This window comes from Phalaenopsis equestris, unplaced genomic scaffold, assembly GCF_001263595.1.
Source record: "Phalaenopsis equestris unplaced genomic scaffold, ASM126359v1 Scaffold000276, whole genome shotgun sequence".
Taxonomy (NCBI): Eukaryota; Viridiplantae; Streptophyta; class Magnoliopsida; order Asparagales; family Orchidaceae; genus Phalaenopsis; species Phalaenopsis equestris.
Window position 1 is genome coordinate 905,155 of NW_018164718.1, and position 11,730 is coordinate 916,884.

General features: G+C 38.7%; 1 protein-coding gene across 1 annotated transcript in view; it reads left to right on the plus strand.

Annotated features, from left to right (window-relative positions):
• The window catches only part of LOC110024852 (RNA-binding protein BRN1-like), a 48,474-nt gene extending 38,273 nt beyond the window's left edge, over positions 1-10,201 (plus strand). Inside the window, exons 7-9 of the mRNA XM_020725026.1 lie at positions 9,049-9,388; positions 9,491-9,634; positions 9,714-10,201. Of these exons, the coding sequence (XP_020580685.1) occupies positions 9,049-9,388; positions 9,491-9,634; positions 9,714-9,841 (612 nt within the window). The 3' untranslated portion in view covers positions 9,842-10,201. The remainder of the gene's footprint in view (positions 1-9,048; positions 9,389-9,490; positions 9,635-9,713) is intronic.
• The last annotated feature ends 1,529 nt before the right edge of the window (positions 10,202-11,730 follow it).

The window sequence follows — 11,730 nt, forward strand, 5'->3', positions numbered from 1 at the left end:
AATACTCTTTTGGGTTCGTTATGTTCTCGTTTTTGAAATTCTTCTTGAGCCATTCTTTGAAGCTGATACAGTTCTCTATAGTGTGTCCGAACAGTCTGTGGTAGGGGCAGTAGTTGGGATGGTCTTTCTTGTCGACTTCCATTTGAATTTGAGATTTTTAATCAAATCCCGGAACATCTTTTCCACAGCTTTTTTGAAATAATTTACTTTGCTCAACTGTTTGGTCACAGATGGACCCTGTTTTTCATCCATCCGACATTGCCTATGCTAGGATGCGGGATGACTGTTGACCGTGTTGTTGGTTGTATTGTTGGCTATATTGTAGATCGTACTACTGTAGATATTGTTGGTTGTACTGTTGCAGATGCTGGTAGATATGTTGAGGCTGCTCAGTTTGAATCTGTACTGACTCCTTGCATTTATCCATCGTTGTTACTTTCTCAGCTTTTTCTTTGAATGTCGTCGTTGACTTTGGATAATTATGGGGAGATGATGACGGTACTGCGGTAGCAACCTCATAGGCTCCATCATCTCCGTAGGTAGCAGGCAAATAGTGAAACCCACTCCCCATGAGTAGAGGTGAGGTCTCACGTAATCCTGTCTCATCCAGTCGGAGGGCGCTGTCAGTAGTATCCAACTTTGTGGCTTTTGCCTTATCGACTCTTAGAATTTTCTGGTTGCGCTTTATTTCCCGTGTCTTGGTTAATCGCACGAACTTTGAATTGGACCCAATCTCAAATACGGAAAACGACGGGGCAAGAGCATCGACTGACACTTCTTTGATTAGAATTTTCTTCCCTTTGTTTAGTGGAACAGTTGGTGTAGTAGCAGTGAATCCAGTGGTAGAAGCAGAAACAGTCTTGGGAGCGGTCTACGCTCCTAGCGGCAGACTTTATAGCAACAACAGGGTTCTTTTCAATCAATATTCTTTTCAGAGGGGGGGAGTTCCTTACCAGACTTCAGGTTGAACTTCACAATAGGCTCGGTGGACCTGTCCGTTTCAGACTTCATCATTGTGACAGCGACATTCCCAAGTTTGGCTTCAATATCGTCGAATCCTTGTCCAAACTTAATAACCGCCAAGTCAGGCAGCTCACTCTTATTAATTGCAAACTTCATTTTGGTGGTGAAAGAAAAGATCAACTTTGGTGAAGACATTGTCCTTGTCATTTGAAAAAAATTTCCGGAAGCCAGTGATGTCCATTGCCTTGTAATTTCAGCGAAAGTACTCAAGTTAACGCACTTGTTTTATGAACTGGGTATCATTTGAAATTTTTTCATGTGAATTTTGTCTCAAATTTTGTGATTTGTTTCGCTTTGAAATTTTGATGAAATTTTGTTTTGTTTGGAGTTTAAATGGAAGATTGGAGAATGAAATTTTAGTGTTAACTCATTCACAACAAATCAAGATCGAAGAGGAATAAAGCATAGGACCCTGTTCGAGATTTGGAGGGGGTAACTTCTCATTGGACTCACTTCGATATACCACTCCTAATCTACCACACTTATTGGGTGTCCAACCCACAGTAAATCCTAAGGATTCTATAGGTAACTTCTCATTGGACTCACTTCGATATACCACTCTTAATCTACCACACTTCGATATACCACACCTAAGGATTCTATAGCCATTCTGTTTAAGGATGTTTAAACAGACGGCTCCAGAATCTAAAGGTGTTGACTATACCTGCCCAAGAAAGAAATGAGCAAGACATGCCAACGGAAGAATAGTAGTATGTCCCACGAGGGAAATGGACACACTATCGATGTATGAAGACAAAACCTCTTGATCAAAATGGAGAGAGGACTTAGTCCCCAGTGGAGTCGCGAGAAATTGTCGGTCTACTTTTGAAGATTTGAAAAATATGAAAATAAATTTGAAATTTAATTTAATATAATAGATATATAGTTTAGGTTTTGAAAGTAGTATGTTTTAATTTTTGAAAAATGAGACCAAATAGATCTCATTAGTCAAATAGTTTGCATAATTGTGTCCGATACCGTGAATACTACACTCTCCCGAAAGATAAGTGTATACATTGGCGATAGACCAAATCTTGTAAACTAAGAGAATTGTGACATCCGTTTAATCTGCAAACCTTTTATATGTATCCGACAAGTTCCCCTATCTAAAACAAATATTAAATAAGATTTATTTTACATTGATTTCAAGTTTTTTATAGAGGCAAGCACTTATAGTTAATTACATCCCAAATGACTGGGGTCACTTGAGAAAACTCTCGTTAATGATCACATGTACCAGTCTTCAAGATTTCAAGGTTTAAGTTTTCACGATAAGACGTGGAAAAACAAGTATGAGTGACTCAAATAGGAACAATTATTTTCAGGAGTCCAAACAAAGAAAAAAATATGGAGAGTCACAGATCATGAGGAGAAACCTCAGTGACTTCACAAACTATCCTAATGTGTGGTTGAGTTTTGAAGACGATGTTATTTAGGTGTTTAATCCTGCCAATTTTATTATTTAGGACTTATATTTGCATAATATCTGATTATGCAAATAACCCGCAAAGATAGGAGGGTTTACGTCGTACCATACGACAACCTCGAAACCTAAGGCGCGTTAGGACTTACGCTGCACAACATGGTTGTGCAGGAGCCTAAAGAGGATGGGAGGACTTACGTCGCGCTGGGCGAGCTACCTCAAAGTCCAATGGGTTGCTATTTAAACTAAGGAGAGAGATTGTTGAAGAAGATCCTCTTATCGCTTGATCCAAGCTCCTCATCGTGCTGCCCACAAAGTTGGCTTCAAGCTCCTGTTGTAGCGATGACTCCATGGTTTAAGTGTTTGAAATTGGTGGTTTATGTTTCACAATTTTGGTGTCAAAATTTTGGTTGTCTTATTTTTGTTTTGGTTTAGCATGCAAAATAAGCAAATTGCAGGTAAACAAAAAATACATGAGAAATAAAATGCAGTAAAGTAAAATGCTGTGGATAAACTGTAAAAGCGTACCTGGGCATCTGTTACTGTTGCGTGATTAATATTACGAGCATAATATGATTTGCAGCAGATTTAAATACATTTGCAAGAAAAATAAACAAGACGAGAAAACCTAGCACGAATGTCAGAGAACGAGTCGTAGAAATCACAAGCAAAAGAAAACCTTATCCATGTATGAAAGACTAGAACTGGGTGTAGGATATTGGTAGAAGTGGGGGCTCAGAGCTGGACTGTGTGCTTCCCGATCATGAACATGAGTTACCATCCCGACAATCTACGGAGGACACTCCTTAACCTCAATCTAAGTGATTAGTCATGGACCTTTTCGAAATTTCCATAGAAAAATTTTTTGGTTTCCATGCAAAAGCTGTCCCGACAATCTACGGAGGACACTCCTTAACCTCAATCCAAGTGATTAGTCATGGACCTTTTCGAAATTTTCATAGAAAAATTTTTTGCTCAGAGCTGGACTGTGTGCTTCCCGATCATGAACATGAGTTACCATCCCGACAATCTACGGAGGACACTCCTTAACCTCAATCTAAGTGATTAGTCATGGACCTTTTCGAAATTTCCATAGAAAAATTTTTTGGTTTCCATGCAAAAGCTGTCGTTTAAGTCTTTTTTTTATGCAGAGTTCTTTTTAACATGCAAAAGAGATTTTGTTTTATTTTTGTAAATATTTTGTAAAGTCGTGTAGTTCACAGTCTAGTTACTCTAATCGTGTTAGAACTACTGACAACCTAAGAGTGTCGGGGGCAATAATCCCACAAAGAGTCGGCGAATAGTATCATCGGTTATTTCCTCTCCCTTATTAAAGGTCCTTGAGGTAGGAGACACTATTCTAATAATCTCACTTCGTGTCCCTCGTTTAAACAAACATAAGCAGTATCGTCATCGCCCTCGCCACCTAGACCCTAGACTTATACTAGTCCGGTTATTTATATGTGGCATTAACAAATATCCTCAATTGCCAGGAGGATTTGAGTATAATGTTCAAGCTCAAATTCTGGTGCATTGGGTTTCACTATAGGTTAAGTCATGACGAGAATTTTACTATTGATTTAATTAAGGAAGCATGAACTACGTCTCGGTGCATTCTCATGTCTAGTGTCTTAATCAGTTTATGAATTATGGTCAAGTGCTTAACTTCATCATTCATTCGAAAATTAGGTAGTTGAACACTCACCTAGGGTGTGCTCTTAAAATCTAGGAAGCCTACATTGAAAATTAGGTAGATGAACTCTCACTTATGATGTGCTTCTAAAATCTAGGAAGCCTACACTGAGGATCAGGTAGATGGACTCTCACCTATGGTGTGCTCATAAAATCTAGGAAGTCTGCACTGAGAATCAGGTTGATAGGCTCTCACCTAGGATGTGTTCCTAAAATCTTGGAAGCCTGCACTGAGAAATATGTAGATGAACTTTCACCTCGGGTGTGCTCCTAAAATCTAAGAAAACTACACTTTAAATTGTGCTTAAAGTGATTCAAGGTGTTCTACCTTCAATTAAGTGTTTTTTCAACTAATCTTCAAATATTTCTAAATGTCTTCTAAGTAATTAAATCAGAAATTTTCATTTTTTAGACTTAACCATTTAACAAAAGTAACAAAACAAATGAAAAGAGAAGGTTGACCCACTTTCAAAACTAACAAATCAAATGGGAGAAATAACAAGTGAATCAACCTAAAAGCGTTTAAAATCTTTTAACAACTGTAATTAAATAAACTCTCGAAAAGAGTGCTTAAGTTTGTTTCAAGACAGTGTTTTGATCGACCCAAAAGTCTTCCAATTGAGTAAGAAAAAAAAGAGGTTCAAAAGTCACCAAATAGATTCAGAAAAGTGCGAACAAAAAGCCATGGGATAGAATCAAGAAACACAACCCCTAAGCCGCTAGACCGACCCAAGAAGTGCAGCCCAACTAGTCCCTAAACAGTCCTAAAATCATGTATTTAAAGGCTTCAAAATCAGTGTTTAAGGGTTTCAAAACAGCTCTCAACTACTCCAAACAGCCATTTCACACTTCCAAACAACAACCTATAGCTTTCAACGACTCCAAACAGTCATTTTACAATTCCGAACAACAACTTATATCTCTCAACAACTCCAAACAACGATTTCACACTTCCAAACAACAACTTATAGCTTTCATGACTTCAAACAACCATTTTACACTTCCGAACAACAACCTATAGTGATCGACGACTCCAAACAACAACTTTGACATTTCCTATAACCTCCTACAGCGATCAACAACTCCAAACAACAACTTAGACATTTCCTACAGCTTCTTACAGCGATCGATAGTCTCAAACAACACTTATACAACCATTTCTCAGCCCAAAAAAGCACTAAACAACAGTCTACAACACTCAAACATCAATTTTAAGCAACCTACAACAGTCCTAAGCTTCCCACAGCTTTCAAACAACTACTTACAACAGCCAATAGCTATTGGCACCTCCAAACAGCAGGCCTACAGCAATGGACAACACCCAAACATTAGTTTTAAGCAATCTACAGCAGTTCTAAGCTTCCCAGAGCTTCCAAACAACTACCTACAACAGCCTATAACTATTGGCACCTCCAAACAGCTACTTCGACGCTTCCTACAACATCCCACAGCAATCGGCAACTCCAAACAACAACCTGGACACTTCCTATAACCTCCTACAGCGATCGACGACTCCAAACAGTGCTCATATTAGCCCAAGACAACACTTTCAAACAACTCCCAAATCAACCATTTTAAAAGCTTCAAACAGTATTTTAAAAGCTTAAAGACGGCACATAAAACAAGTCGTAACATCTTTTTAAAAGTCTGAAGTCAGCACTTAAAACAACTCCAAGCAACATATGTTAAGTCCCAAAAATAGCGAAAGTGTAAGGCAAAGAATAGTAAAAAAATCACAAGCTAGAATGACCTCCCGATCCTTCTTCAAGAAAATAAATCTAGTCAATACAACAACAAAAGTTTTCTGATCAAACACCTCAACCACTTCTTGTATGAATACAATAACAGACAAACTTTTGACGATATGAACAGATGTATGCCATTAAACTTGCATGTCTTCCCAATATGGACCTAAACTTACCTACTCTATGAGTGTTTCAATTCATAATAAACCTTAAAGAAGTGCAATTCATAATCATAACGGTAAAAGGTCAACAATAATACAACACATAATATTCAAAAATATAGCATAAGAAGTATGAATTTACCGAGCTTACTTGTTATCAGATTCATGGAGAAAAAAGTTGAGGGCTTGAAGTGTTGTTACTGTGATTATGCATCCATGAAAAACATTAGCCAGGATATACTAGAAGTTCTTTCCAGCAGATACCCGTCGAGTGTAGAGGAAGGGCAGAGCTTATCCGGGCTTCTACTTCGGGCCAAAGAGGAAAGGAGAGTGAAGGGAAACAGCGGGCTTCAGTTTGGTCGAGCGAGAACAGGGAGACAGAGGTGAAGGCTTCAGTCTTGGGAGGAAGAGAGAGCCCGATCCGACGTTTGGCTGAACGATGGAGAGCCAAGCGGGGAGGAGGGAATCGGGCCGAGAGGTAGGCGAGGTCGAGTCGGGAGAGGCCTCGATCGACAGAGGGAGGTCGAATGAAGGGAGTAGATTTTGGTGCAGAGGGGAGAAGCGAATTTCGGCACAGGGAGGAGGAGGCGAGATCAAGCGGTAGAGGCGAAGCAGGCCGGGAGAAGACGAGTCGAGCGGGATTTCTGTCGAGAGAGGGAGGCGAGCGCTGCGGGCTATTTGGCCTGAGGAGACGAGAGGCGAGCAACTTCGGTTCAGAGAGGAGTGCGGGGGTTCTGGTCGCACGAGGAAGAGGCGAGCAGAGCTTCGATGCAGAGGAGAGGAGTGCGGGATTGAGCGGTCGAGACTCCGTGGCGAGGAGAGGATCCGAATCTCTTCGTGAGAGGAAGATGGAGTCGAATGGGAGAGAGGAGCAGGTGAGGGGGGAGACCGAATGAATTAGGCGACGAGCGGGAGAGGAGTTCTCGGAGAGCGGGAGGAGAGGCTGAATTGTGTAGACGAAATGTGCAGTGAACCGTTACGAGGGAAATTAAATGATTTCCATTCAAGCAGCTGGTTAATTAGAATATAATAATGTCTAATTAAATTTAGTAAGAAGAGTTTAGGCGGGATAATTTAAAATTTTAAATTATGAAATTTCAAATTGTAAATTGGGTTATCGGCCCGACCCGACACAATTGGGTTATGTCTAGCCCGAATCTAACCCGGGTTGAGCCTAAACTCTTTTCCTTCAATTAAAATTAATATGCATCTATTTTCATACCATTTACGCTTGCCAAATCATAGCAATATGAGTGTCATTTCTAGCTAAAGTTGACGTTCTGGACGTGCCGGTGCGGTCCGTTTGGTCATTCAGGGTCGTCCGTACAAGTTCGCCGACGGTCGGGCAAAAAATGTGTCAACTTCGTGCGTGGTGCAGCGAGTACGTGAAGTGCTGCGTTTGCGAGTGTTCGAGTCATTGAGGGTTCACCTAAGGTTGTCTGATCCTGTAGGAACTCATTTTCGAATTCTCTACATGTTGGTCCTTAGCCCTAGCAACTAGAAGTTGAGTGCTTGGAATCACTCATGCGAGCTCTTCACAAAAATGAGTCGAGAAGTGGTTTGAAGTTCTACGGGAGGTGGGTTCCATCGCTAGTCCGCTAGGATGGTCAATAAGAACTCCTAAGGCTAGATTTTGGGTTATGGGAGTAAGAAACTAAGACCTCACTAAAAATGAGGTCAACATTGCTCACACTCGAACCAAATATTTTTAAAAAATACCACTTTGATACCATTTGTTAGGAGAGATGCAGAAACCGATTCGAGAGATCCGAAGTAAAATTTAGAATAGAAGCATACAAAACAAGAAATCACTGAAAATATAAAAAATACAAAAATTTAACATGGAAAAAACCGAGAATGGGAAAAAACCACGGAGTCACACCAGACCAAAAAATTCACTATGAAGAAAATGAGGAGCATAGTACAAATTACACCACACTCAAACCTCTTCATACTTTGAAACTTAAGAATACTCATTCCTCTCACCCTTACACAAGAAAAATTGAAATCTTGTTCTCAACACACACACCTTCAATTAGCAGAATAGAAACTTAAATCAGAGAACTGCACCAATACAATTACTGGCACTGGGCGCTGCAATAAAGCGCAATGGTGCTCCAAATGACGCTGACCTCCGGGCGCTGCAATGCCGTGCTCTCAGGTTTCTGAACATGGATTAGGCTCTGTGGAGTTGTTCTGCGCTCTTTCCGAGCTCCAGGGCATTGCATTTGGGGGCAGTGGAACCCTGTTCAGGAAATAAAATTATGCAGGGGTAGCGCTCTCGAATCCGAAATAGGGGGGACTGCCATTGTACCCCTCGGCAAGCTTACCATGAAGCTTCCCGACAAACTTACTGTCAAGCATGAACAGCGATTATTAAGGTTCTGAGTGAACAAATGATCAACTCAATTACACTCCACATAATAGCACTGATAATTTTATGTGAGAGCTCGTCATACTATTTATTCGTGTAAGATGATAATCAAGAAATTAGGCTACCTGCAGTTGTCAGCCTTAGGAAGAAATGAAACGATCTTTTAGCTTAATGGTCACCATATCATATTATTATGTAAGAAATGAGGCCAATTACTGTTTTCAGCCTTGTGAATAAAGGAAATAATAGTTTATTCAAATGTTTAATTTATAATGTAACATATTACATGTATTATATTTGGCGAATGAAATTTGTAAATTTGTGTTTCTACTAAGGGCAGTTTCCTAGATTTCATAATGTTTCAATTTGGCTGCCCCTCATTATCTGGACATTTGAGCAATTTCGGCTTTTTTTTCAACAATTGGAAACACGGTTATTTTAGATATATCAAGGATAGGCTATATATACTAGTACTTGATTGATTTGAATACGTTATTTTTACTCCCAAAATTCATTTTAAAAACTATTTTGTCTGTTATTTTTTTCTAATTCATGTCATGCTTCAAAAACATCTGATGTTTCTGCATCATGATGACGCTGATGTTTTTAATTTTATTCTTATTTGGATAGGCTCCTGGAGCCTATGGTCTTATGCAGTACTCTTTAGCGTCAATGCAAAATCAAGCTGCATTCAGTAATATGATTTCACCCGTTAGTCAAGGAAATGCAATACGTGGGACCAACCATGATCTCTCCCCAAGCACGGTACCTAGAAATTTTACATCAATGCAGTCTACTGGTTATGTAGGCGCTGGTTTTCCAGGTCTTCAGTATCCTCTTGCATACCAAAGTGGTATATTGAGCCACAGACATTCAAATAACTCTCATAATTCAAATCCACCTGTGAATGAGAATAACGTTGCTGCATCTTCTTCAAGCCACAGTACTGGTTCTGGGGGACAGATTGAAGGTTAACATAAGCTGCTAAATTACTGTTTGTAGAGCTTCCCGCATCTTTCATTTTTCTTTAACCTACTGATTTTTTTTTGTTTTTTTTTTCTCCCATCTGCAGGACCTCCTGGAGCTAATCTGTTTATTTATCATATTCCCCAAGAATATAGTGATCAAGAGCTTTCAAATGCTTTTCAGAGATTTGGCAGGGTTTTGAGTGCTAAGGTTTTTGTTGACAAAGCAACTGGTGCCAGTAAATGCTTTGGTAAGCAAATTGTGCTTTATTCACTTTTTTATCCGGAAGCACTTTCCTAAATTTCTCTTCCATCGTATCTTTGTGGCAGGTTTTGTAAGTTATGATTCACCAGAAGCTGCACAAGCTGCTATTGATGTCATGAATGGTTTCCAATTGGGTGGTAAGAAGTTGAAGGTACAGCTCAAGAGACATAACAAACTGAGTAAGCCTTATTGAAAATTAATCTCAAGGAAAGCGCTTTCGTTCGTAGAACAGTATCTATGATGGGCGACAAAAATTGATGATTTTATAGTTGTTTCCTCCCATCCGGCTGGATCTCAAGGTCATTCATTGGACAGTAAATATGGTGGAAGAAAATGGATGGGTTGGTTGTATATGATTATTCCATGTCCTCGGGTCTCAAACTGGAAACTGGTAGCATCTCAACAGATTCAAATTCTTTGAAATTTCTTCTCATTAATGCATAATCTCTTACACTATCCTGTAATTTATTTATCATTGAAATTTCTTTAGATGTCTGAAATTAAATTCATTTTATTGTTCATGCAAAATTTAAGAAGTAAGATCAATGGCTATTTGTGCCAAATTCTTTTGAATCTATTTAAACTTATATCTATTCCAGTAGAAGTCTTAAAAAAAAATCCTCACTGTGTTGTTGACGGTGGAATGTGCGGATAGTTTTCTATTTTGTTTCTGTCGTTTCTTGCCAAATTATATTGAAAGGTCAAGACTGTTACGCGAACTTATTTGTAGGGAATTTCTTGACTTGTTTTCAAAAAATGCATCCCATAAACGTGAAGTTAAAAGAAAATTTGAATCCCAAAACATTCAAAATTTTTAGTTCAAAACTCTTTGGAAATTAATATCACGATGAAACGAGCTTTGATTTTTGTAGGCTTGAACTTGAAATTATGGTCTCCCAGCGCGTTCGTTTGAATGACGCAAATCGCAGTTTCCTTGCCCGGCTGTATTGTAGTCGAGGTGGTCACATTAAACGTCAACCATCTGATGATCCGATTAGGAGAGTAGATGTTTTAGATTCGACTTGTGTTAAGAAAGACAGAGGTAGACCTAAGAAGACTTGGGCTTATTGTATTAAAAATGATCTTAATTTACTAGAACTAAATGAAAATATGACACTAAATAGGATGCAATGGAGAAAAATGATTCATGTAGCCGACCCCACGTAGTGGGATTAAGGCTTTGTTGTTATTGTTGTTGTTGTTGTTGTTGTATCTAACCTTGTTGTTGAGCTCATGAGGGTACTAATATGCTCGTAAGGCTTTGTTGTTGTTGTTATTGTTGTTGTTGTATCTAACTTTGTTGTTGAGCTCATGAGGGTACTAATATACTCGCAGGTTTTTCACAAAGACATGAAATCAAGCCATCTATGTACTCTTATTAGGAGTATAGATATATTGTTACTTCTTTGCTTGACAAGTTGTCCAAGATAACATATAAGCTCACGCATTACTCATCTCAATTACTTTACTCTTAAATTTAGCACAACCATAACATAATAAGCCATTAATTGTTGTTCGCAATTGGATATATTCCATGAGGGATATGGAATGTGAGGACCTTGCAAGAGAGTTTTAAACTTTGTTATTTATCAACAAATACAATATCATGAATAGTATATCATATCATAAGACAAAAATACTATGATAATAATTGGAGATTTCAAATTCTAGGTTCCAAGTAGGGCTGTCATAACGGCTCGTTATTCGCGAACGGCTCGTGTTCGGCTCGTTAAGAAGCTCGTGTTCGGCTCGTTCGCTAAGTTAATGAGGCGAACACGAAAAACACGAACAAATATTTGTTCGTTCGTGTTCGGCTCGTTTTGGCTCGAAATACTGCTAATCAATTATATATATATATATCTTTGATGAGTAGTATTTTAAAAAAAAATTAATTGACTACAAGGCTACAAAGATTTATAATCAATTAAAAGCATTATGAAGAAAATAGAATAAAAATTATTAATTTAGATTAAAATGATGTTTTAAATCTTGCCTCAATCCTTAACATCTTATGGCTACGTGATTAGGGTTGTCAAAATGACTCTTTGTTCGTGAACAGCTCGTGTTCGACTCGCTAAACAA